Consider the following 27355-nt stretch of genomic DNA (forward strand, 5'->3'; position numbering starts at 1 on the left):
CCCTTTTTAAAAATGAGTGCAATGTTTCCTTTTTTTCAGTCACCAGGGACTTCAGCTGACTGCCATGACTTTTCAAATATCATGGAGAAAGGCTTGGCAACTACATCAGCCAATTCCCTCAGGACTCTGGGAATCCTTTGGTCCCATAGACTTATGTATGTACAGGTTCCTCAGGTGGTCATGAATCTGATCTTATCTGACAGTGGGAGGGACTTTGCTCCCCTAGTCTCCGTCTTGCAGTCCATCTCCTTGAGAAGTGTGGGAAGAGAGGTTGCCAGTGAAGACTGAGGCAAAAAGATTGTTGAGTACCTCAGCCTTCTCCTCATCTGTTGTTACCAGTTTACCAGTCTTGCTCATTGGTGGCGTATGCTTTCTTTGACCTTCCTTTTCTGGCTGACATACCTGTAGAAGCCCTCTTTGCATCCCTTGCAAAATTCAGTGCCATCTGCGCCTTGGCCTTCCTGACCCCATCCCTACACAACCTGGAAGTGTCCCTATACTCTTCCCAGGATACTTGTCCCTGCTTCCACTGCCTGTGCGTTTCCTTCTTGCCCTTCAGTTTGACCAGCAGGTCTCGACTCATCAGTGCTAGTCTCTTGCCTTTCTTTCCTGATTTGTTGCACCTGGGGATCGAGAGCTCTTGTGCTCTATGGAAAGCATCCTTAAAGATCTGCCAGGTGATCTAGTCCTGTTCCATCACATACCTGCACAGTACCTTTTTATAGGTGTGTAAATTTAATTTTACATTAAGCTTTGATTCAGATTTAAAGAACAAAAAATAAAGGAAGAAGAAAAATAAAAGAGAATAATATTATTAATCTTCTTCAGAGTATGTAAAAATGTCAAGTCAAATTATATTTTTTCATTATTATGGACAATTATCAATCAATTTCTGTCACACCAAAACTTCATTTTCCTTAAAAAAAAAAAAAAAGAAATTCTGAAAGATATGCAAATAATTCTTTTGTCAGTGTGACAGTTCAATGGCTGTTTCTTTTCCCCTGAAAAATCCCAATAAACAAAATACACAGCTAATACTGATTACGGATAAGATATATAACATCCTGGAAAAACAGAAAGAAGTATAAATTCACGTTCTCTTCTGGTCAAATGTGATGACGTATCAGTAAAATTACAGCATTATTAGTTTAAAGCCTGATTAATTTTACAAATATTCAATTAAATTTACAAACGTTATACCCTAATTCTTGAGTACTGAATTAAAAAGTACACTTGAAGTTTCTTTAATCTGTATAGTTGTCAACAATTATTATTCTATCTGACAGCTGGGAATGGCTGTATATGTCATATTGTGAGGGAAGAAATGTCAGGACAAGGTGCTGCAATAGAATTATTGAGAGGATGGCACAGACACCAGGGAAAAAAAAAAAAAAAAAAACCACAGTCTACATTATTTGGATTTCAAGCTTGGAAGGTGTGGATTGTGTGTACTCACATCTCAGTAGCTTAAAAATAACAAATCAGAGCATGTCTATCAGCACTAAATTGAGAATACTTTGCAGTACAAAAATCGTGATATGGTCACAGGAATTCTTTGAGGTATGTTGTCCAAACATACCTTTCATTTTGAGTACATATCAAATTTAAAGTATTTTACTAGCAACATGTACCTAAGTAGCGTATACCCCCTTAATTCAAAGGAAGAGTTGAAAGGGCATTATGGTCCAGGCCGATGCTGAATTCTGCTTCTTACAGGATTTATAGTAGCTAGAAGTATTCTAGCTATAACACATTTCAAAGGAATTGAGTCACTTTGCAGGTGAACAACTTTTCCTTTTTTACCATGTCTCTTCTCCATTACTCTAGCGATATTTCAAAAAAAGGTATGTTCTTTGAGACTAGTTAGAGACAGATGGAAATGCAGCAGGCTTTTCACTTCTTTTCCATTTCCCTTACAGTGGAAAAATGTGCAGACTACTAAATGACTGCCCTGCATATGTCCAAAAGGGAAACAATTTGCAAAACACTCCAAAAGCTGAAAGGCTCTTATAAAAAATTTACAATAGTTTCATCAGAATAAGTTTTGGTAAGCTTTATGATTACAAAATATCATGGATAGTGCCTAGGTTAGAATTCATTGACCCCTCTATATAAATGACACAAATAAAGTTGAGAATGCATTTTCAAAAGTACATATAGCACTCTTACTTCCAAAGGTCAGCTTAAAAGAAGAGTAAAATCTGTATTATTAAATTACTTGTGACAATTCTGAAAGAAGACTAAGAGATAAAAATACAAAAGTAGAAAGAAGAAATCTTTGCACCTTTACCTTTAGAATTTCTTTCTCTTTGGAGATATGTTACTATTAAGTAAAATTTGTCTTTCTGAAATGCTAATGTTACCTTAAAATTTAACGTGAAAGTGTTAAACTCTTTGTTATAAGTTTAACTGTGACTTGCAATCAAGCTATTTATCCCATCCAAGAAAGGGACAACTTCCAGCACTAAAGATTTTAACAGCAATAAGAAATAAAGTTTCAGATTTCTTCTTTTTTTTTTAGAGAAAGAATAGCAGAACTGGAGAAACCTCAATTAATGAAGACTAATAAAGGTAAAATTGAGAACTAATATCTACAATATTGCAAATATCAGTCCATGATTCCTGAATAAGGAACCCTTAGCCTGTTTTCCCTTTAATCTCTAGAAAATAAAGCTTTCAGCCTTTCTCAGAGAGAAATTTTGATCCTAAAACAAAACGTTTTTCATAGACTTATAGAGAACTGGATAAACCAGCTGTCCCAGCCAATTAAAAACCTATGAAACGTCTGTGATTATATCTCCAACACAGTTAGAAAGTTGTTCATGACAAGCCACAACAAAAACAACCTCCTAGTGTTGATCCACTTGCCTTAGTAGATAGATTGCACATGACTATGATGTTCAGGTACATCTGCTAGTGTGGTAAGCTGAGGACATGATCCAGAGGACATTTTTGGTGCTCTACAGTGCCGTTACTATTTGCCTACTGTCTTGCTGTTGTCCCAAGAGAAGTCCAGAAAGTATTATAGTGACATAAGTCAATAATTGGGTACTACAGTTTTTAAGTTTTAGTGTGATTATAGCTTTGTGGCCAATGGAGGACACATATTGGCAAATTTGATGGATATGTTTTGACCTTCTATCCCTGCTATCAGGGATAATTGTGCTGAAGCATTCAGAGATGTTTGTTTTGGCTATTGCATTTCCCAAGGTTTCTATGTTATTTGCTACATACAGTAACAATAAAACTGCTTTACTTCAGCTGCTACTGAGACCTTCCATCATTACTGCACACACACAAATGTATATAAATACGATTATTCTAATTGCTGTCATGAGACTGATGGAAATGTTGTGTAAAATAATACCTAGTCTAGTTCACATTCTTTGTAGAAGCATACACATTATCTACTTACTAATGCATTCAGGTAGAGGTTTGTCCCAGTGGCCATTTGGTTGACAAATTAAAACTGAAGAGCCAAATAAAAAATATCCAGGATTACAGTCATAAAATACCACTGTGCCATACGTGAAATTTCCATGTTCGATTTTACTTTCTCTTATAGAATTTGCAGGAATTCCAGGATCAGAACAATTGACCACTAAAAAGAAAAAGAGTACGGACTTGAGAGTCATACAAATACAGGCTACTAAAATGGTCTTTAAATGGTCTCCTATCCTTCCTATGAGAAACCTCCAATGTGTTGCTACCCTGATTTTGTATACCCTGATTTTATACATGATACTGAACTAGGAAGATGATATGAAACCAGGAGATGCTGAAACCAGGATATGGTAAACTCAGAGCAAATAAAAGGAAATGTTTCTTCACAGAGTGTGATGATGCTGTAAAATTATTTGCCACTAAAAGTGACTGGACATACCAATATATTCAATTTATGCTCTTGCCTTGAGATAAACTATTGCCCACAGATGGAAACAGGTTATGGGGCTAGATGTGCCTTTGGTCTCACCCACACAGCCATGCAGTTATACTTATGTTCCTATACTAATATTTTGATAACGGAGCACCTTTGAGGCAGATGTTTTGAGCTAAAAGGGCACATGGTCAGTTAGGTAAGACTGGTGATTCTGCTAGAACAGGGAAATATCCCAACAAATGGGTATGTGCTTTTAAAAATAGGAGTATACTTTAATGGTTAAGAATACTGATGGATTTTTTGAGTCCTCAACTACTTTAGGATTCATATGTTTGAAAATCACTGAAAACTGATTTTTTTTTTCCTTTTTTGTGACTTACTCTGGTGAGGGGAGTATAATACTTATTTTGAGTGTCATGGAGATTTTTTTAACAGTTTCCATGCAATAGACTCCTCTGGTCAAGTAAATACATCATCACCTACTCAAAGTTACTCTAGAAAATTACAGTTCATGTAAAAACTACTATCCCTATATCCTTATAATCAATTGCATGTTTATATGCATACATGTGTATGTACCTATGTGCAAATATATATGTAATATATCTGCATGTGTATGTGCATGGATGTGTGTACATAAAAGTATCAAAATATGCTAAAAAGCTCTGTAATCTAAAAAGAAAAAAAAAAAGCTATTGCCAGATGTAATTTTAGATAATCTTTCCTACCTACATCACTCAATGTAGTTATTTTATGGCTAACCTACTTCTCTTCAGTCACTATCCTAAATGCTGGTGTCTGCTTGTGTGCTCCTCCTAGCAGTTCTCAAATATTGGTACCGCAAGACTAAAATACATACATTTTTCAAGGATAGAAATAACTTTGTGGTTGGATTTGAATTCTTTAACATTAAATGATAGATCTTTTTTTTTTATTTATATTGATGGACAGTGTTGAAAATTTATTATTGTGTTCCTGGAGGAAAATTTGAGGTATATTTCTATCCATTTTCATTTTTGTAGACAAGCGTTTTATAACAATTGAACATTCATCTTCACGTCATTAAGCATGTACTTAAAGTAATGAAAATTATTTATTAATAAATCTGGAGTAGTGAACACTTGAAAGAAAGTGGAGCTTTGACCATTTCAATAGTTTTCCACTATTATTACAGTTGGCTAGGAAACTAGCTATTTAGCAAAGTTGTAGACGGTATAACAACAGCAAGTGCACTGCTGAATGCATATGACCATTGCAAATTCAGCCTTCACAAAGGAGTGCAGCCTTTTCTATAATATTGCACTTTAGGCAATTTACAAATATGCAAGGTAACATTTTTTTTTTTATTTAACTTCAATGCAAATAAAATAAAATCATATTAATTAGAATTTATTTCACTGCACATTACAGACACCACTAATAATGTTCTACACAAAATTGGTTCTCTTTATTTTTAAAGTCTGTTCTAAAACCAATAGAAGACTTCAGGACTGTGTAAAATTTCAAAGAATCTGATCAACTTATTTACTGATTCCTACAGACCAATAACGTATCAGTCAGTTTGGCACATTACTCTGCAATACCAGAACACCGTGGTGATTTATAGCAACTGGACTGAAAATGAGATTTATTAGGTACCCTTAATACACAGTACATGTTTAGTATTGTAAATTTAAAAAATAATAATGTCTTGTCAACAAAAAGGTCCTTGGAGGTTTAAGTTCTGTAAACTATTTGGCAGTATAGCTTAAGGCAAAGTGATCAAAAGAAAGTGGAGGACACCTGTTGGAAGGAAAATGTAGTAAATAAAATTGCTATAAATATATAACATGACTTAGGCTGTGTACAGATAAAAATCCACAGAAGCTACTGGGAAGACACTGAAAAATAATCAATACAATTTCTGCATATGCGCAAGCAGGTTACAGCAAAAAGTACATTTTCTAAATGAGAACAATTAAAACATTTTAAAAGCACATAACAACAGACTTTAAAAGGTCAATGATGATAAAACCTTTCTAAAACTCAAACAGAACTAATTTCATAATATTATTTTATTTTCAGTGAAAGAATTTTAAATATAATATCCAGAAGTGTTGAGAACCAACCCAAATCCATTATGCTAACAAATAAGAATAAAAATTTAAAAAGTAAAGAGTAGTCAGATCAATGCAAATGTAAAAGGAAAAAAAAAGTATGTTTTCTTATGCATCTATTAGAACTATGTTGGCTAAAAATGCAGAGAACATTATTTCAGGATTTAAGCTCTTGATTATCTCTGCATAAGGAACTTGTAGAAACCATGTGAAAAAATCAATACAAACTACAGACATGTAAGAAAGTTTCTCTGCAACAGTTATCCTGGCAACCTGAATGTAGAACAGACCTAACTGAAAAATCACAGCATCATAGAATCATGAAACATCTTCTTTAATAATTTGATGCCTGTTAGTAAGAGAGGCATCATTTTGTCTTGACAGCATCCCTTTACATTCAGTTTATTTTTCAACCTTAATTTTCCAAGTAAGTTTGAAATCTGTAAATGCTTGCATTCTTACCTTTGCATATTGGAGGTGGGTGGCTCCACTGCCTATTAGCCTGACACTGTGCTTTGGTTGGTCCTTGCATAACATACCCAGTATTACATGAGAATGTCACAACATCATTGAAGTTGAAACCGTTTCCACTTGTTCTTCCATAAATAGGACTACCAGGGTGACCGCAGCTAACAGCTAGTATAGCAAAAAACAAAGAAACAAAAAACAAATAGAGCATGCTGTTATCACTTTTCATCATTTATGATATAATAGATTATCATTATAAACTTTATATAATAGTATTTTAAAGTTTTGATATTATATTTCATGAAAGACATTTCTCTGAACTGAATAAGAACTAAGACATATTTTAGTAAATGTTCAAACACTTATTTAAATATTTAAATAAAATTAATAGAATTTGCCATGGAGTAACCAAGGCAAATGAAGAAAACTTTTCTGAAGAATCAGGAGAAAAGCAAGAACTTGATTTTCATTACATATAGTCTGAAAGTGAAAGGAAATATTTCAGTGCATTTGTTCCTCAGGTATTATTTCTTACAGTTATGTCTTAGTATCGACTCACTCTGTTTTATCTTTGAGGCCTAAGTACTTAGTGAAGTTGTAAATTTATGACTGGATATATGAAACATTACGGGCACTGTGAAAATTTTCTTGTATTTATACAAAAACTGGCTACAGAAGGTAAAGTTCCTTTTCCATGCCCACAAAGACTAGATGCAAAAATAGTAAGGAAAATAAAACACAAATTAATTTTCCAAAAATAATTCAAAAACTGTATAATTATTTTCTTCTATGTTTTAACAAACTCCAGTTGTTGATAAATAAAATCTTCATCAGTAAATATAAAATGAAAAAAAAAATCACAGAATAAATTACTTAACTCTCAAATTTTTATCAGTTTAGAAACTTCATTATTTTTCTAAATTAATTTTGTTAGGCCTGACAAATATATGCTCTTGTTCTCCATGTAGAATAGACTTATCATGACAACTCTCAAAGAAACTCATTCATATAATCTAAATAAAATAAAATTTTTAGCAACATCAAAAAAGTGAAAATGGTCCTTAAGAACTAGTATAGCATACAGAGAAGTCACAGTATATTCTATGAATGAAAGTTAAATTGAATTCTGTACATTCTATTAGTATCACTAAGTTATTTTAATTAAATATATAATCTTTATGTTACTGGTATCAGAAATTTTTATATAAGGAATTGCATTTTTTTCCCAAAAGAGTAATTGGAATCGTACACTAAACTGTTAACATTTGTAAAATGTTAAAGGCAAAGATATGCATTCAGCCCACAGAGATTTTTTTTTAATGTACATATAATAACAATAAAAATTATTCTTTTGAAAACAGAAGTATGAAATTTGTGTAAAATTTTGAATAATGCCCATGCATATACAGTAGCAATACACAACAGTAGTAATACATCTGCCCGCTGTATAAGCAAGAAGAATGGTGAATTCAAAAGTGAAAAGGTCAGAATCGCTGATTTTAAACACATAATCTCAAAAATTCAGTTAAAACTTCTAAAGTTAAATAAATAAAGAAATGTGAGACTGTTTTTCTACACATCATTTGAACCTTTGATCTGAAGTGGAGCTGTTCCTAAATATCTATCACAAAGTTACAGGCAGCTGCTGTTTATAGCAGCCTTTTGCAAGTCTAAGCTTTTTTCCCAAGTCTTGTGTCCTTTTCTGAAGTGCTGAATTGTGCATCCTCCTGTATTCAAACAAGCAGCTTCCATTTGATTAGAGGAAGAAAATACGTTAATTTTCTCTGCTGTTAGCACATCCAAAACAATTGTTTTTTTTCAGTTCTAACATTGATATTAACATTTTAATTTAGAAATCCTTGATTAATAGTGTTTAATTTTATTGCCTTGACAGTTACCTATAAAGAAGTACATTGGTCTAAAATGTAATATAAAGAATTAAAGATCTATTACTAGATCATAAAGTGGAAACAAAATTAAGAAATACAATTATTATAGCAGTGTTACGTATATCTAGTTCTATGTAAAACAAAGTAAAGAGTGAGCGGTAAGGGTAATGAATTAACGTTGTGTATTATGATTTATCATTCAGATAGTTTCTGCTACAAAAATGTAGCTATAAATATAGAACATTTGGAGGTGGACATTTTCAATACACTGATATTACTGAACCTGAATTATTGAAACATAGTTGTAATTTGCTTGAGGATCCTCCAAGAACTCTCAAATTTTCCTAAATGGAATACCGTATTTTCTGTTATTACTTAATGGTATTTCATTTGATATGTTGACACATTTACCACACAAAAGGAGCCTCATCAACACAATACCAAATTCATGCCAAAAACCATTTTCAAATTTGAGTACCGGGGTGCCTAAGTCCCATCACATTTTGAAGAAATTTCATATTCATATATAAATGACAGGTATTTAGCAGCCAAAAGATGCAAGTGATAACATTAAACTTCACCTGAGAGATGAATCACAGATTTTAGGTGGCCACATACTTTTGAGGATCTGCTTTAAATCTTTTTTTTTTTTTTTAAATGAATACTAAGTTGCAAAGTCACTCCACATCTTGTCTGACATAGACATTCTTGTAACATAAATCAATATGTGTTGCCATGCTTACTTACGCACACAGGACGGAAGCTGACCAGACCAGTTGTGATCCTGTTGACATATTCGTACAGAAGAACCAATCAACCGAAAACCAGGACTGCACTGGTATACAACTGTGTCTCTATATCCATAATTTTCTCCAATTACTTGACCATTGACTATAAGATCTGGAATACCACAGTGACCAGCTAGATTTTTCAAAGTAAATGAAAAAAAAACAAAGAAAATTGATCAGTAAATATGCCAGAGAAATTTTAAATATACAACCTTAATTAAAACAAAGAAATGTTGAACACCTCTCAATTTTTTTTATTGACTTCATTCAAAGGTTTATTTTTATTAACTTGGGGAAAACTGCAGTATTGCATTTGTATAGGTAGGACTGTACACATACAAAAAGTTACAAAAAGACAGTGTATCAAAGAGATTAAATGTCATATATGTTATCAAATTTTTTTTTTAAATAGGAGTATCTCCTTTTTATTAAAACTTGTAAAATTCTATATTATTTCCCTTAGTTTTACTTTGGTTAAGATTAAACTTAATAAACTTAATATTACACCATTATACATTTAAATAAATATAAAAAATCCATATAAATACAAATACAAATATAAATATTATAAATATCAATCCATTATAAATATCAATCCATGTGGATGTTATAAATATAGCCATGTTACAATGGAAACAAATTAACTTGGACAATTTATTGCTGGAATCTGACTCTCTGGATTGTCTTCCATTCTGTCTCTCCTATTGATCCCAGAGGAATCCCAAAGAGATTAACATGTCTGGACTAAAGGCAGTCAGTGCAACTACATCCAAATGTCCTGCAACCAGTAAACCTTTATGTGTCTTGGCCTAATCTTCTACCCTGTATTCTCAAAATATAAGAAATATTTTATTTATATTATGAAAGTCACAAACAGACATTTAATCCAGAGAGAGGCTGAGAAAAAGAATGAACCATGTGTCCTTTGTTATTATTTGTCTTAATGAATTCTGGAAAATGGGCACTGTGATTCAGCAAATAATGTGGTAACAGAAAATCCTCTGAGAATGGTTGACCTCATGGGGACTGTGACGTATGGCAGAGAACTTACTGCAAAAACAAGTAAGGCAACCAAGAAAAACGAGCAGTGTTTCAGCTAGTACTTTAGTGAAAAAAAATATTACCAGCCACCCAAACTCCTCTGCTCTCCTTTTCTCCTCTACTTCTCCTCAAAAAAAACCTCCACAAACAAATGCCCAAAACATGGGGTTGCTAAAAAGAAAGGACATTTAGAAGCAATATAGTTTGGATTGTTTTTTCCTTTGAACTTTTCAGTGTTTATAATAGTCTGATATAATTTTCAGCATTTTGCCTCATTCTTTCAGGGCTAGAAACTTCATATATAAAAAAAAAAAAGCGCAAATCTGAGATTTTCTTATAACTTCTGTCTGGCAACTTAAGCCTCGTATAGTATTTCATTGTATGAATCATGATAAAACTATCAGAATTTACAATATGGGTAGTATGTGAACCTTCACACAGATTAAATTGATGATTGCAATTTGACTTCTGTATAAGGAACAGGAGTCCAAATCTGGTACTGTTCAAGGGTATATTCCCCCCTGTTTGTTCCCTTTCCATTTCCCTCAGTGTTACATAAGGACCAGGCATACTTGAAATTTGTTTTATGTTTTCTGGGATAAGATAATTTTTGTCAGAGTGCTTCTTGATTCTCCAGGAAAGTCATAATCTGTTCAGGATGTAGTAGACTTTCTTGAATATGTCACAAAGGGCCCAATTTCCCTGTACTATCACATTTGTGATGATAAAAAGGACTAACTGGATGTGGAGTAAAAACTGAGCTGGAAAAGATCAGTTTCTATCAGAAGTGCAGCCAGACAGTTTGCAGTGATTCAGACCATGTTCAAGGCAATAATTTTCTAATTGCATTTAATTACAATATTTGGCCTCGTTCTTAATTAAGATTTTAGTGTTGCTTTATGGCAGTAGAGTGGAAGCAAAATACATCACCAGAAAAGTCAAGCTCTGTTTCCTGTGCAGCGGGAATAAAACTCAAGTAATTCAACACATCAGGTGACTAAGATCACACTGCAATTTCTGCAACTGTGCATGGACATTACAGAAAACATGAAACAGGTGAAAAATTCATTGTAAATCACCTGTATGTCTTGCATTAATGTCTCTGTCTGACTTGAGAAAATTTAAAATAACTTAAAATTCTCATCCTCTCAGCCTACTTCCTCTCATTGTCATAAACCTCTCAGACTCTAGTTTTGACTTCTTCTTTTGACTTTTGAGTTTCTTTTTTTCTTTCTTCTTTTCTTTTGACTTTCTTTGACATCTTCTGTTGACAAGGGGAGAGCAGTGGGTGTTGTTTACCTGGATTTCAGTAAAGCATTTGACATTGTTTTCCACAGCCTTCTCCTGGACAAACAGGCAAGGTACAGATTAGGTGGGTGGTCTGCAAGTTGGTAGGGAATTGGCTAACAGGCCACACTCAGAGGGTAGTGATCAACGGTTTTTACACAGTCTGGCAGCCTGTCACAAGTGGGATCCCCTGGGGATCAATATGCGGTCCCACGCTGTTCAACATCTTCATAAATGATTTGGATGATGGGATTGAAAGCACCTTCACAAGTTTGCTGATGGCACCAGACTGGGTGGTGACATGAACACCTCAGAAGGGAGAGCCATCTTACAGAGACACCTGGATAGACTGGAAGAGTGGGCTAGCAAGAAGTGTATGAAGTTTAACGAAGACAAGTGCAAGGTCCTGCACCTGGGAAGGAATAACCAAAAAGTACTGGCTAGGATCTGTGGAGCTGGGGAGCAGCTTTGCTGAAAGGGATCTGGGGGTCCTGGTGGACAACAAGCTGAACATGAGTCAGCAGTGTGCTGCTGCAGCAACAAAGGCAAATTGGATGTTGGGCTGCATGTGCAAGAGCATTGCTAGCAAAGATAGAGATGTGATCATCTCACTCTACTCAGCACTTGTCCGGCTGCACCTGGAGTACTGTGTCCATTCATGTCCTCACCACTGAAGAAAGATGAGGACAGACTGGGGAGGGTCCAAAGGAGGGCCATGAAGATAATCAAAGGGCTGCAGAACCTGCCCTATGAGGAAATGCTGAAAGTGTTAGCACCTGAAGAAGAGAAGGCTCAGGGGGGACCTCATCACAGTATTCCAGTACTTAAAGGGCCGCTACAAAGAGGATGGAGGCTATCTCTTTGCAAGGAGTCACAGGGAGAGGACAAGGGCAATAGGTACAAGTTGCACTGCGAGAGGTTTCATCTCGACATAAGAAAGAATTTTTTTTACAGTAAGAACATTCACTGGAAGAACCTCCCCAGGGATGTGATGGAGTCCCCATCACTGGAATTTTTCAAGATGTGACTGGACGGGGTGCTAGATAATCCCATCTCAGCTCTCTTTCCTATGAAAGGTTGGACCAGAGGATCTTTCGAGGTCCCTTCCAACTTGGGCTGTTCTATGGTTCTATTACTTCAAATCCCTCTGCCTTGATTATTTCCTCCCAGTCTGTATAATAGTTACATCTTTGGAGCACTAACTATATTGCATGACTAATTGTGAACTAGTCACTATTAGCAAAGAAGTGTATAAATAGTGTTTAAATAGTAAAGCCTACTTCTATCCCTGTGTAAGGTTTCTAAACTGAAAAATAAAGAAATCTAAATGCACAGAGAATATTATAAAACTGTAGTTCTATCATAACAATTCTAACCCAAGTTGTTGTGACAGTGTTAAGGAATTAAATATCATTTAAACTTGTGACACATTTTTAATCTTAATTTTAAAAAATAAAACATTTGGGATTTGCAGGATTTGTCTCCAGTTTTCACTCTGCTTTCCAGGGGAAGTTTTGTTTGACTGAGAAACATAAAAAAGATTCAAAACAAACACTATTTCCCCCCTCACCAAAAAAAAAACACCCCCCCCCAAAAAAAAAAAAAACACCAAACAAACAAAATGATAGGTGCAGACCTGTCTGTTTCATTTTCAAAATACCATCTGTCATGTAGGTGCATGCGGTAAGCAGTTCAGTATGTTTGCTACTGAAAGTGTATGTAATGGTATACATAGTTCCTGTTAAGAGAACCTTTGAGAATATTACTGAAATTTCCACTAATTTATGCAGCTGAATAAATTCCCTAAGTTGCAATAAAGTCAGACACTCATTTGTATTTTCCAGAAGTTTTTTTCTTTTATTTTCCCACTCTATTTCACACATCCACAGAGCTGGTCTCCCTCAAAGGAAATAAAGACCTTTCACTTATAATAGTTGCTATCACTACTTCTCCATTACCAAGAAGAAAAGAAGAGGAAGAAAAAAGAAAACAACACCCAAACAAAAAAAAACACAACAACCCACCACCATCCACACTGCTATCTGGAAGAGTAATTATTACTTAATTTCTCTTCCATTCTATTCTGGTTTTGTTGTATTTCTTCTAAAAGCAAGGTGTTTATTTATTTTTCTCATGCCTATTAGAAGAATTCTTTCCTTTTGTCATTTTCATCTTAAGATACCTGGGAAGAAAAGAATTCCAAAATGTTCATTATATATTAAGGGCATGCTCATATTCATTACTACATATCCCGGTAGTTTTTATGATCAATTCTGCTGTTAATTGTTTTTCAGGACTTCCATTTTAAACTCGTATTTTAAGGGATTTGTGACAAATAAAAATATTTATTTCCCCTTATTAACATTGTGAAATGAATTTTTGAAGTACCATTCAGTAGCCTTTGATGCTTTTCTTTGTGTATTATGTGTTTGCATCTATATATATAGGTGCATATATATACAAATAGTAAGTTTGGGGTTTTGAAGGGTTTTTTTGATTGTGGAAAGTTTTCAAAGCTTTCAGATTACTGCTGATTCTTTGGTAGTTGAAGCAAAACAAATACTGCACATGTATAGTTTTCTGAGAAACTGCCTTTGTTCCTGAATGACACATACTTATTGTGCAATGGCATTAAAGATCAACTCTTTTCCTTCATTTTACCTCACAGCTGTATTCCTAAAACCTTTTTCCACTCACTTGCTTGTATTATATATATATCATCTACCATGTAATTGATGTCAGTTTTGTCACACTGATATAAACAAGGAGTAACATATGATTTCACTACTGCAAAAAATAGTGCAAAGCCATAAAAGGACATATTTTAAAATCTGTTCTCATTTGAGAAATATGTCATACTTACCCCAATTGAATCATTATGGAAAAGGAACATTTTACTTGTGAAATTTGGTATATAAGACAACTGAATAAAATGATAAAACTGATTGTTATAATAACTAGCCTTCATTCAATATAACCATAAGGTGTGGCTAACTGTCTTCGGCAATGAGATAGCTAAATTATTCCTCCTAAATGCAATCCAGATACAAAATTGCTTAGGAACTAAGCTCTGCAGGTGGAGTGTTTTCACTGGGGACTGAATGTAAATACTGCAAACTGGGTATCATATTGAGAGAGCTCTCTGTAAATATGAACAAAATCTGCCAGAAAAACTATGGCAGAAAACTGAAAACAGATGCAAAATGATAAGGAACTAGAAAGCAAAGGACTGCTGAGAAAAAACTAAGAGTACTGCTGGGAAAACAAAGGTTCAAATACTGAGCAACAACGTTGTCTCCTGGTTTTTTTTTATTTTTCTTGTTTGCCAGGAAATTTATTTTGCAAATAGATGAGAAAGCATTTAAGAAATACTGATTCTATTACCAATTTACACTCCTGTTTAAACAGACAATAAGCCATTGAATATTTATTTATCATGGATAAAAGACTTAATAGTACTGTTATTATCTGATGGAATATCACTTCATCCCCAGAGTAATATTCTGATTCTAATATCAATTACAAGCAAATGTAAAACTGTTGTAGTCACCTTGGAACACTGTTGAAAACAAAAAATGAGAAACAGTCATGTAAGATTTGTGGGAAATACAGGACAGAGGAAGGGGTTCAAGCAGTAAGGTCAAGATTGTACTTCTGATATGCGTTTATCAGAATGAATGAGTGAGAGAAAAAACAAATACACCCTTGCATGGTACGTTGCCAAATACAAACACATAACAAATAGAACATTTACTGTACTGCATTAAGAACTGGGTTATGGATAGAAGAAAAGCTGAAATAAAATTAGCAAACGTTAAGCAAAATCTCCATTCAATGATTTGCAACTATTAGATTATCATAATTACTATTACTGGGGGAAAAAAATATTCTAACACCCTAGTAGTAAATAGCTGCCTTCACACTAGGTTAGGCTTCTAGACTATTTTAGAGTAGGCTATTTAGACCATTTTTGGGATAGCCTTGTTCATTGTCAATGTCTTTATTTTAGTGCTGTATCGTAAGACTGGGTGTAGTTCCATCTTTTCTATGATATGGATATAAAAGTCCTATACAGCAGTTCTATGAATCCAGTTAAGGCCTCTAGGTCTTAATGTAACCCGTAATTTATAATACTGAATCAAAAGATGTCACTTTTGTAAAGGCAATGAGTGAATACTACAGAGAAAGAGATTAAATGTGAAGGTTTTACTGAGTAGCAGATTTGAGGGGGGAAATAAGCACTATAACATTCTCAATTTCCAGTCTAGAAAAGCTTGAGAAGAATAACTAACTGAAATATTATTAAGAAACAAAATTAGTCAAAAAGTAGGAATGAAGGCTATTAATAATGTGTGAGCACCAAATAAATTACTTAGCTTGACATGAAATCCAGCCCAGCAATGAAGAATGAGCATAATAACTTAGTGTCAGAACCTTTGAAGCCTCAGCTGCAAATGAGATTTCTTTTCTGCTGGTTACTCTCTGAGATGCAAGAGTAGGAATAAATGAATATAGAATCTTTACATGAAATGGCAAAAACGTGCTTATGCTTATTTTAGCTTTCAGTAATGTCAAACATGAGCATAGTAGTGAAAGAAAGCTACATATCAATATATTACTGAAAAAAGAGATTTAAGTTATTATTTAACAAAGTTAATTAACCTGTCAAGATGACCTCAGCTGAGGAGGGAAGAATTATTTGCTGGAATGTCTTTCTTCTCTACAGGGCTTGCACTTCTTACAAGGATATATTTTTTTTACATCCTTCTGTTTACAAATAGTGTGTAGAAAATCACAGTATTGAAATGACACTTTCACAGCCCTAGACAAAACAGGGTTTGGGGTCTTTCTCCTGCTAGTTTCAGAAGATCCTCCCCTTGCCAGCTGTTCAAGCTGTACTAAACCTGTTCAGGATGAATGGTAACATTCTTTTAAATATTTTTTAATCCATGGCCCACAGAGGGAAGTTCTCTGCTGAATTTCTTGAAATAGCTGAATAATTCTTTAAAGATGAAACATCATATATCTCATTTCAAAGTCTAGTTGTTATTATTATGCAGGAGTATTGAACAAAAAGAAGCGTATAGCTAACTCTAGATATACTAATTTAGTATCACTGGAGATACAGATTCCCTTTTAGTTGAAATACCATGAGTTTAAACAAAGATGTTTAAAAACAGTGAAGAGGAAGAAGTTAGTTGCTTGTACATTTTTCCAAAAGTTTTAAGGATGAAAACAGCGGCAGAAAGGCCACACTTCAGAGGATACATAGTCACAGAAACCTTTCAGTGACTGAAAGCTGATTAGGAAAACATAAATACTATGGTTCCTTTGTCCTTACCTGATAGAAATTTAAAGGTATACTCATTCCTGAGTATGCATACCTTCCTCTCAAATAAAAGAATTTGAAGATAACTTTCCAGCTCTGCTGTTCTACTTTTCTCTTCCAAATACATAAATTGCATATAATGTGAATATGTATATATTTCAGTTCCTGATTTAATTGATCCACAACATACATAAACTTAATATCTTTTCATACCTTCTAATTTGATTATCTAACCTCCCCACTGGTGCTTTCATTCACATCTTATAAACTGCTCTTATGAAAAAAACTTTTTATCCCTTATCACATTATCTTTCAGTTATGAATTGACTGGAGTTGCTAAATGGCAGATCCTTACCTGTCCCACACAGCTCTCCACAGCACTGATTGATTCATGCACTGCATAGTCTTCACTGTCAGCTTACACGGTGGCTCTGCCCCAGCCAGCATGTCTGCTACTCTTTTTACCCTATTGACAGCATTGCTCTGTACAGAAATATCGGATAACTGTTTTCTCATATGTCATCATATTTTCTTTGTGAGTAGCAGGCTGTCACCAATGACTCGTTAGTGTTTGGAATGGGTATTTTTGTATGAAAAAAGGAAGAGACAGATGAGTAAAACTGGGGTAAAAAATCCTCAGCTAACAAGTCACAGGTTGTGTCTACATTAGCATTTTAGTTCAGATCCTCCTCATAACTCTTAAATGTGCTAAGTGGTTTTGCTATGAACAAATTAGCTTTCTTTCAGAGGAAGCACATTGAGAAGCTCAACTCTAGGTGCACAAAACAAGTGTTCTATCTCCTTTTGGAGACAAAGGGGACAAAATTATTGACAGGTCCTTTTGACAACTTTGAACCATAATAATGACCACATTTAGCCCAGATACTGTCCAAGGAAAATTCTCTGAACCATATGTAATGCAGATATAGAGAACTCAGAACCAATTATTTGTCTCATGATCTGCTCCTTTCTGCTGGCTTATTTATTAATGCAAAGATACACTATGGGAGGTTCACTCTTTCTCTTAGGAGAAGAGATGAAAGGTATTCCTGATACTATTGTATGGCGAGTATGAACAAATGCTGACATTTAATGCTCACTCTAACCCAATTAACTTTTTTCTGCTATCTGTCTTTCTTTATTGAAAACTCCTCTAGTATTAGTCATGTGTTGGAAACACACCTCCATATGTCTTATTGATCAGGTAAACTCCATTCTTCATTTTTGCATTTTAATTCATATGGACACTTAGCATTTTATAAAGGTGTGTTTAGTTCTCCGAGTGAATTAAATATAACATCATTTAATAACATCAAGATTAACAACAAAATATGAGATATTACAGACCTTTAAAAAATTTAATCATTCCAGCAATTGCTGATTCTTCCTAGGACATATGTAGGAAATGACAGCAATGAATTTTGGTAAATAAGGGAGAGAATATCAACAGATCTGTTTGTATCTGTTGATGAATGTCAACAGATCAATGTGTTTAGATGTCAGGAGGAATTGAGAAAGAAAGAATTAAGAAATGAGGTTTAAGTCTAGTCCAGCTGAGTTGAAGAAGATGGATTCACAAATATGAAAAGCTGGAGTAAGCTCACCAATCAACAAAAAAGAAAAGTTTGCATAAGATATCTTTCCTCTAATGAGTTTGACAATTGGTTCAAAATAATCTTTTTTCCCAGATTTCACATGGTTTTCATTGATGTGATGTCAAAACATCTTCTAAAATTACTTTCAGTCATGCAACTAACACAACTGAGAGAATTTCAATAAAATTAGATACCCTCCAAAGAGAAATATGAAACTTTGTACATTACATTAACAATGAGCAAGGTCCTAGAAAGAAATCAGAATGTTTTGGAATAATCTAAGAAAACAGCTGCTGCTTTTAAGTACAAGAAGAATTGGATCCCACAGAAAGGCTTTTCAAAGCGTGCTATATTTTTGTTTCTTAGCTTTACTTTGTTGGGGTTTTTTTTAACTAGGTTTTCTGAAATGGTAATCAAAATAATACAAGAAACATTTTAAAAGCCAACAAACGACCTCAAGAAAATTCATTTCAGCACATACTAATCTCCACCACATCAAATTCTATCCACAGTCACTTTAAAAATCATGCTGCTTTCTGGAAACGTCTATGTGTTTCCTCCTGCCAAGCTACATTAGCCAAAAAAAAGAAAAAAAGTACTCTTGATCCTCAAATCATCATGATGTTAAAGTAATGATCTTCTGATAGTGCTTCTCCTCTGAGTTAATAAAAAGTCAGAAAATAGTGCTAATGAAGAAAGGGAAGAAAATCTCAGTGTTAGAGAAACCTTAGGAAATGTTGGGAAATTTTATTCACATATCAGTTAAAAATTCTGAAAGTACTATGGAGTTAACCAAGTAGACCCTATATATTTCCACTTTGGGAAATGCTCAGTTTAATAAATAGCTGATTACAGGCATTAAAATAAATAAATAAAAAACCCTCAAAACTTTTTTAGAGCTTTGAAAATATATGTTTTAATGATCATTGTTACTCATGTCAGTAAATGAAAGCAAATAAAAATAATGTCATAAATAAATAAAATAATGTAAATATGCTAAGTTTTCATATAAAAAGAAACAGAACAATTAATTTCTTCATCAAATATTTAAATATTTTTCCCTGAGGAAAGTGTATAACAAAATACACAGATTTGTCAGTCTCTTTTTATGAATAGGATATTCAATAGAAATCTGTTCTATGTTTCTGAATGTTTCTCCAGGATTTATTACACAGACTTTCCCCCAGAAACTGATTTAATGTTTTCAGTATAGAAAAAGATCAAGCACAATAAATTGTGAAAGTCAGTCTGTAACCTTGGAGACACAACAGTCATGGGTTTTTGTCTTTGACTGTTACTTTGTTTTAAAAGATTAAAAAGATTTTTTCCATATTTTTTCACCATAAAGTCTTGTGAAACATTTATTTGTTTTTAAGACTTCCATGACAGAATTACTTCAGGAGCTCTCTGTTGTTTTGGTTTGTTTACACACTAAACACACCTTTATAAAATAATTGCACTTAACTGGAATGAAAATTAAGTTGTCAAACACAATGATTAAATGAAATTATTTGAGTAGCACTTTTAAAAAAAATAACTTGTATTTTTAAACAAGATACTTGGAAAAGGATATTGTTTTATCTTGTAGGATTTTATTAGTGTCATCTAAGTGTACTCTTAAGGGCATCTTCAATGCTTAAAATAGAAATACACTGGTAGCCACTTGAGCCCAAGCATAGCTACATTTTTCAGCAAGTAAAATTAGGAAGGCTCTAAGATAAATGATAAAAAACGTTTACGGCTGTGAGCAGAAAACTTTAGAAGTAGAAAGTGAAATTTAAATTTTTTTCTTACTATTTTTCAGTGGTTGAAAACAAACACTAGAATTTATTCATAAGTTGCACAAAAACATATTTTTTGGATCATTACAATACCTGCTCTATAGATCTTCCTGCTGTATTTTATTTCCTTTCTCCCACATTCTACCATTTCTTTCCTCCATTTCCTCCACTTTCCAACAACATTTTCTTTCTCTACCTTCTTAAACAAATTTCTGACTTCTGATTTGTCATTAGCTGAACCCATCCCTCTATCTTAAGTCTCAAATTACTTGTTGAAGAAACAAGAATTGAACTGAGTTAGCCTGAGGCTTTCCAGAAAGCTCATTCCTGCACAGTGATGTAGCATAGCAGGTAGTGCTGCTGCAAGAGCAATTATAGTAGCCATTACTCTCTCCCATTTAAAAATTTGCTCTGTCACTATCTTTTCTTTTTTTTTTTTTTTTAAACAAGCTATACGTGCTTTTTTTGATGCTATATATGGCACATAGTACATTTTATTTCTGTATGTAAAACTTCTATTCATGTTCTCTTCAGCAATTTGCCATCATTAAAGCTTTGAAGATATACATTTGAAGATTTAGTGTAGTACTATTGGTCTGATACAAAAGGTATCTTTTAGATTACTGTTTTTCCCTCTGGTCATATAGTTGTTTTAACACATTTTCTTCACTATTTATTATTACTGGACATTATAGTACATGAACTTAATAATAATGAGTCTCTTCTGGGAAGTAAAAAAAGTTTTGTTTCATCTGAAAATTGATTACTTCACAGGCAACTTTTAAGTTTCAAGTAAAGATTGTGTAACCAATTACTATTATTAAGTTTATATTACGTTTTTATTTCTATAGGCAAATGTAGGAGAAATTTAATTCGTTCTGTGTTGGTCTTCACTTGGCATGAAGTTATTTTGGCAAAATTCTTAAATGCAATTATTTTTCCAAGGTGCTATTCACAAATAGGAGACAATTTGGCTTAAATTAATATTTATCTGATGAAAATTTTTACATTTCTCCAAACTTCAATAGCTGTGACCTTTGCAGACAAACTAGTAAAAATGAAGAAAAAAAAAAAAGTCAGAACATTTTGATTACACACATCAAAAATGAAAAATCAAACATGAAGATCTTTTCTTTTCTTCCCCCTCTGCTAAATGGTTTTCATTGTAGAAGCGAAACATAAACAAAGCGTGTCTGTTCCCCTCAGCTATATGTCAGGAAACGTTCCAGCTTCAGACTTGTAGCTTGATAAGCGACACTTTTGCTCATTCATGAGTCATTCAAATTAAGCTTAAGTGAAGATTTGCACCAAACAATGCTGTATTACAGAAGGAAAATTATTTAGGATGGAGAGTAGTCTAAAAAGGTAAATGGCAATCTGCACAAAAAGATACTGCAACAAACCCCCATATTTAATGTATATACTAGTTCAGATTCTTCCGAAAGTCTCAGTTTATGGATATTCTTTTATATTTTTATGCCCCCACAGATGACAAGGTACAATACGACTTTCATATTGCATTCTAAAATCAGAACACTATCATAGCTTTGATTTCATCTGAAACTAAGTTGTTAACTGCATATAGAGTTAAAATCAATGTCTCTACAGTTAACACAATAACCTAGATCAAGGTACACATGATAATAATGAATTAAAAAGAAGCCCTGAAATTGTTTCACTGAGATCACATGTTCATTTTATTCATAAATGATTCAGGGACTGGTGTCTGAGTATTTTAAATAAGTGAAGATGTCTAAACATGTACAACTAAAGGGTGTCAAATTCTATAAATAGTGTCTGGATAGTGATTTTCTCCTAGAAATAAGGTTGCAGTGCTCCTGTCAAAGGTTCTACAAATATCTTTTTTTTTTTCTTCTTCTTCTTTCTGTATCTTTTGCAAGTGTACAGATTAATTCTAGAACATAACCACTAAGTTCAAGTGTACTATGCAGATATTTTACTGAGGGTATGTATTAAAGCTGACACATCTGGAATCAATTAGTCTTGCTGTTTATGTATAGGTCTACTTTAGAGACATATGCAGCCATCCATTGACACAGGTTTTGCATGTTGGGAAGATATTGAAAAAGGGATTCAATCTGTGGAAAGGTAAGCATAGTTATAACTTGATAAGAAAAACAACTCAGCCACACACATTTTTAAAATGCAGAACTCTCTTCAGTGTCTGTGCTAACAGAAGGAGACAAGCTGATTTGCTTTGCTTACTTTTGTCTGCTAGAGAGAAAAAAGATAGGTAAGCCATGACAGTAGTATCCATACCTAAACATCTGGTCTCAATTCCGCTCCAGAGTCCGGAAGACAGACATTCCCTTACAGCAGAGCCAACTAGCATGTATCCTGAGTCACAAGTAAATATAGCTGTAGATCCATATGTGATTTGAGTTCCAATCTTATTCCCATTTGGAGGTGTAGGAAGTTCTCCACAAGAAATAACTTCATGGCAAAACCAAAACAAAACAGAAATGCAGCTGAGTATCACAAACACACATACAATAATACTTATCAACCAGTAATGCTTATCAACCAGTTAACCAGATAAATATATTTCACAGCTTGAAATATTTTGCTGTGTATAAAAAGTAGATGAAAAACTCTGCATACAAAGACTATTACTTCCCCAGAAATAATACTTAAGAAAGACGGGGAGGACACCAATCAAAATTGTCTCCGTAAAGTTAAATAACGTCACTGTTCAGAACATTATTAATTGCTATTTAATTACCTTGGTTTTATCAATGACTTTTTTTTAATTTTGGAATATCACGATTGTTACCATTTTCAAAATTATCTTTATGTTTCTTTGGAAAGATGTAATTTTCATCTTCTAGTTCATAATGAAATGCTTGCCGTAGCATTCACACAATATGTTGTTATAATGAGTGAACAATGTGTGTGGAATTCCTTGCTATTTATTTACAATTCAAAGCATCTTTTCATTCAAAATCATAATTTTTCTTTAGTAATTTTCTTTTAAGAATTAGTAAAAATAACTTTACTATTATTAAACAAGATGGTGGATTATCAAAGGGTGAAAGCAGCTAGTGCACTTTATGCCAAAAAAAAATGTAAGTGGTAATACTGCAAACAAAACTTCCCAAAACATAGTGAAAAATGTTTGTCTTTTAAAGAAAAAAGGTTACAAATACATATGTATTATGTAAAATATCTATAAACAGAGAGAGATATATAGATACAGACTTATACACAATATTTTTAACACTACCAGAGGTAAAACATTACAATTAACTTTTAAAAATCCTCTAAATTATAAATGAAATTCCCAGTAGGTTATAAAGAACTCAAAATTAAGGTTAATTTCCAATATAATTGATCCGTCTTCAGAATTGCATTTTTCAGCCCTTTTTTTTTTATTTGTTTCAAATATATTCTCGATAAATTCTATATATATTCTAAACCAGAGTTATCTGGCTTACCTACAGGGTTTTTTTTCTGTTTTTTAGATAACTGTGGATTTATACACATACATACAGACAGACACAGTTTAGATATATGCACCAAAACCACAGCCAATATCCCATTCTATCAGAGTGTATGTCATGTGGTGTTTCACAAAAAGGAAGAATTTTGGGGCTTCAAAATATTCCCAACCCCCCACAATTTTGAAAAACAGATGTCTGAATTTAAATACATAAAGAAACCTGCTTTTCATATTGGTGGCAGAAGGGATCATAACTGTAGCCACACATTTAGCCTGTTTAAAGTATCTGAATATTCATTACTTATTTTTTTGAAAAGTAGCTATTGCAGGTTATCAGGATACCAGCTAATGGTAGGAATGATGTGGACTTGCATGCTATATGGTAGCCAGCTGAAAGGAGAGATTATTTTATTTATCAAGTGTGCAGACAGGATACAAAGTTTTTGCATTTTTCTAGACTATACAGCATTCCTGACCTAGAAAAATACATAGGAAAATGTTCTCTATTACTTATTTGTACCTTTATATACTTAGGGACCTTTAAAATCCAGAAGTGTGCTTACAGATATTTCCTTGTCACTAAACCTAATGGATTGTATTTGTAAATAATAGCCTTTAGGATGCCCGGGAATTACATCCAAGAAACATTTTTCTAATTAACGGATTCCAGTATTTAATTAGTTAATTTCTAATTTAGCTAAATAACATATTTTTATCTAAAGACTGTACAGCAGATGCAGATACAACATGTACTCACTTTGGCAGTAAGGCCGCTCATTTCTCCAACTCCAGGTACCATTAGCAAGACACTCGATAGATGCTGGTCCCAAACCATAATACCCTGGATCACAGCTGAAAACTACTTTTGTTTTATACTCATAATGTGAACCATTCACTATTCTCCATCTTCCATGTTCCAGTGTAAAAGAATTGATGCTTGGACATGTAACAACTTCCAGAATAACAAAAACACATAGTTATTTGTGGCTTAGTACAGGCAAATAAGAAAAATCTGTACCATTATTAATTCAGAAATATATTTTAAACACAGTGACATAATGTTTGAAGAGTAAGGTTGTATTTGAAATTGCCTGTGGTTAGCAGGTACGAGTTGTCTCATTTAATTAATAATGATCAATAGCCCAGACAGAGCAGTAACTGTGTATGCAGAGCTATGCAATTTGTGTAGATAGAATCTATACCACGGTCGAATTCACTGTAGATTGATAGCCATGGAACTCCTGTGACACTTTACATCAGAATCTTTCTGAAATGTTAGCTATATTTCAATATAGGAATTATTTTTCTACCCAGGTAAATTCTGTGAGATCTTAAAGACTCATTTGGAGGGGCTGCATTTATGACAGCTAAAATAATATCCAAATTAAAGATGTTTTTTTCAGCAGCTACACAGTTTTATCTCATGTCTTAATTCTACATTCTACAACCCTAATCTAACAGAAAAAGGCTGACAAGCAGAACAATTTTTTCCATCAAAGGGCAAAAGGCACAGAGGAAAATCTTTGCTGGATACTACTTTCTTTCTCTCCATTCAGATTGGTTCTTTAGATAGAGTAAAAGGCATGAGGGAATGCAATTTACAAGAAGAAAAAGAAAAAAAAAAGGAAAAAGGGAAAATCCTTGAAAATTATTCTAGGGTATGTTTTCTTTCCTTTCCAAAATTCATTGGGTGAGATAATCCAAATCTTAATGCGCATCAGACACTCTGACATTTCTGTATCAGTCTTAGGATCACCCGTGTTTTCATACCCCATTTATAACTTTGATGGTATCCACTTCTCTTTGGGACTGAACATGCATTTTCTCTTCAGTGATGTTCTCCCAAATCTAGATGGTGTAGGATTATAATGATGGGCTGAATATAAATAATAAGCAGTAGTTTCAAACAAGTATCCCAGAGTACCAGAGACTTTGCAATTCTGGAGAGTAAATAGGTTTTGTTAACAGTATATGAACTGTGCAGCTCTCACTGAAGAGATGGCTTTTGCATAAACCTCCGCAACCATTAACTTTGATTTAGCTGCAACTTAATTATCAGTTTGAATGTATTCTATAATCTCTAGTGTATTTCTTCTGCTGTCACAGAATGTTTCAATATAGATCTCAGATATATATATTTCAAATATGTATTTCTCAATAATTTAATACCAGCAGTTATTCAGAGATTAAGGTAACCTGAAGCTGAAAGTTTAATGTGAAGGTTTGCTCCTTGGATAAATAAACAAAATGTACAGCCAGGTTCTTACTCTCTAGAGAGTTTTTACATGTTACTTACCTACACAGCGAGGTGTTTTATTGTGATTGCTCCAGGTACCATCCGGCTGGCAGACTGCAGTAGTAAGTTCCTTGGCTGATAGTCTATATCCATCATTGCAAAAATAAGTAACATGAGTGCCAACTAAGTAATCTGTAGTTAATATCCCACCATTTAATGGAGCTTTAGGAATTCCACAAGATATTGCTGAGTAAAGAGAAAGATATAATTATTTTATATCTTCTTCACTATAAGCTTTCGCTCATCTCAAAGCATTTATGCATTGTAACATCAACAGTTTTAAATTCATAAAAATGACCCATTAATGTGTGTTTTAAGCTTACAAATAAATTCCCTTAAAATTTTAAGGAATTAAATCTCAAGAAGTTTTTGTCTTTTGATGGAGAAGGTTAAAAATAAGAACAATAGTTCATAACTCCGCAGCTATCCATTCAAAATGCAGAAGATAATCAAAGAAGAGGCAATAGAGAATATCTGGAAAAAATATGATCAGCATGGTTGAGTGAGTAAAGCACCAGTCTGAGATATTAGGAATCTAGTTTGTACTTCAGGTTTCTTCCATCAGATGTACTGTGTGAACTCCAGCAAAGCACTACAATTAACTTTCAACATTCTATTTTTCCTCCTGCAAAGCAGAAATAAAATACACTTTTGAAAATATTAAAAATTGGCAAATGAAAGTGTAAGCCACGGGGTTTTTTTTGTTTGTTTGTTTTTTAAAATAAATTATTCAGCAGAAAGAAAGTACCAAGAGAAGATCTGGCTCTAAAGAATGCTCTGTCTGTTTTGGGAATAAAATCAAAAATAACCCTTTTCCACATTTTAACACCATACATCTAATGCAGGTCAGATCCAAAAAGAAAAGGGCTTAGGCACTTAACTCTAACGTACGTTACTTTGAAGTGGAATCCTGAACCCTAAGAGACCACCTATCCTGCCTACACAGAGATATGAAAAGTTAAAGCCTCTCAGACTATGTATAAATACTTGATAAAAAAGAATAATCTATTTTTGCCCCTATGTGAGCTGATCTGACGTAAGACATATCTGCTTCATAAGCAATATAACAACAGTGTAGCACTGTACCAAAGCTAATAATCACAGCTGAGACACAGGTAAAGCACTAATGCTATCCAACTTGCAGAACAGAGGTGATAGGATCAGTCTTAAAATATGCTTGAATTGACATAAAAAGAAACTGCATGACATGTAAATTTAAAAAAAAAGGGACCCACCGTACTGAAAAAATCACAGAAATCTATTATTAATTTGCTCATCACCTCATTTGGGCAACCATAAAAACATATATCTTACGGCTATCACAATATCTACTGGCAACTAGAGACAAACACATGTTTAGAAGAAAATAAGAAAACAATGATTAAGAGACAGTGAAGGCCCCTACAGAGTCATTGAATTCCGTTTTCCAGAGGGTATGAGACATG

At 33.6% G+C, this 27355-nt stretch overlaps 1 protein-coding gene across 1 annotated transcript in view; it reads right to left on the minus strand.

Moving 5' to 3' along the window:
- Positions 1-3515: 3515 nt before the first annotated feature.
- The window catches only part of LOC104075472 (CUB and sushi domain-containing protein 3-like), a gene marked incomplete at both ends in the record, with an annotated part of 42282 nt that continues 18442 nt past the window's right edge, over positions 3516-27355 (minus strand). Inside the window, 6 exons of the mRNA XM_009575995.1 lie at positions 3516-3601; positions 6439-6612; positions 9081-9254; positions 22435-22608; positions 24372-24566; positions 25911-26096. Coding sequence (XP_009574290.1) covers positions 3516-3601; positions 6439-6612; positions 9081-9254; positions 22435-22608; positions 24372-24566; positions 25911-26096 — 989 coding nt within the window. The remainder of the gene's footprint in view (positions 3602-6438; positions 6613-9080; positions 9255-22434; positions 22609-24371; positions 24567-25910; positions 26097-27355) is intronic.

The sequence above is a fragment of the Fulmarus glacialis genome, unplaced genomic scaffold (assembly GCF_000690835.1).
Source record: "Fulmarus glacialis isolate BGI_N327 unplaced genomic scaffold, ASM69083v1 scaffold2924, whole genome shotgun sequence".
Lineage (NCBI taxonomy): Eukaryota > Metazoa > Chordata > Aves > Procellariiformes > Procellariidae > Fulmarus > Fulmarus glacialis.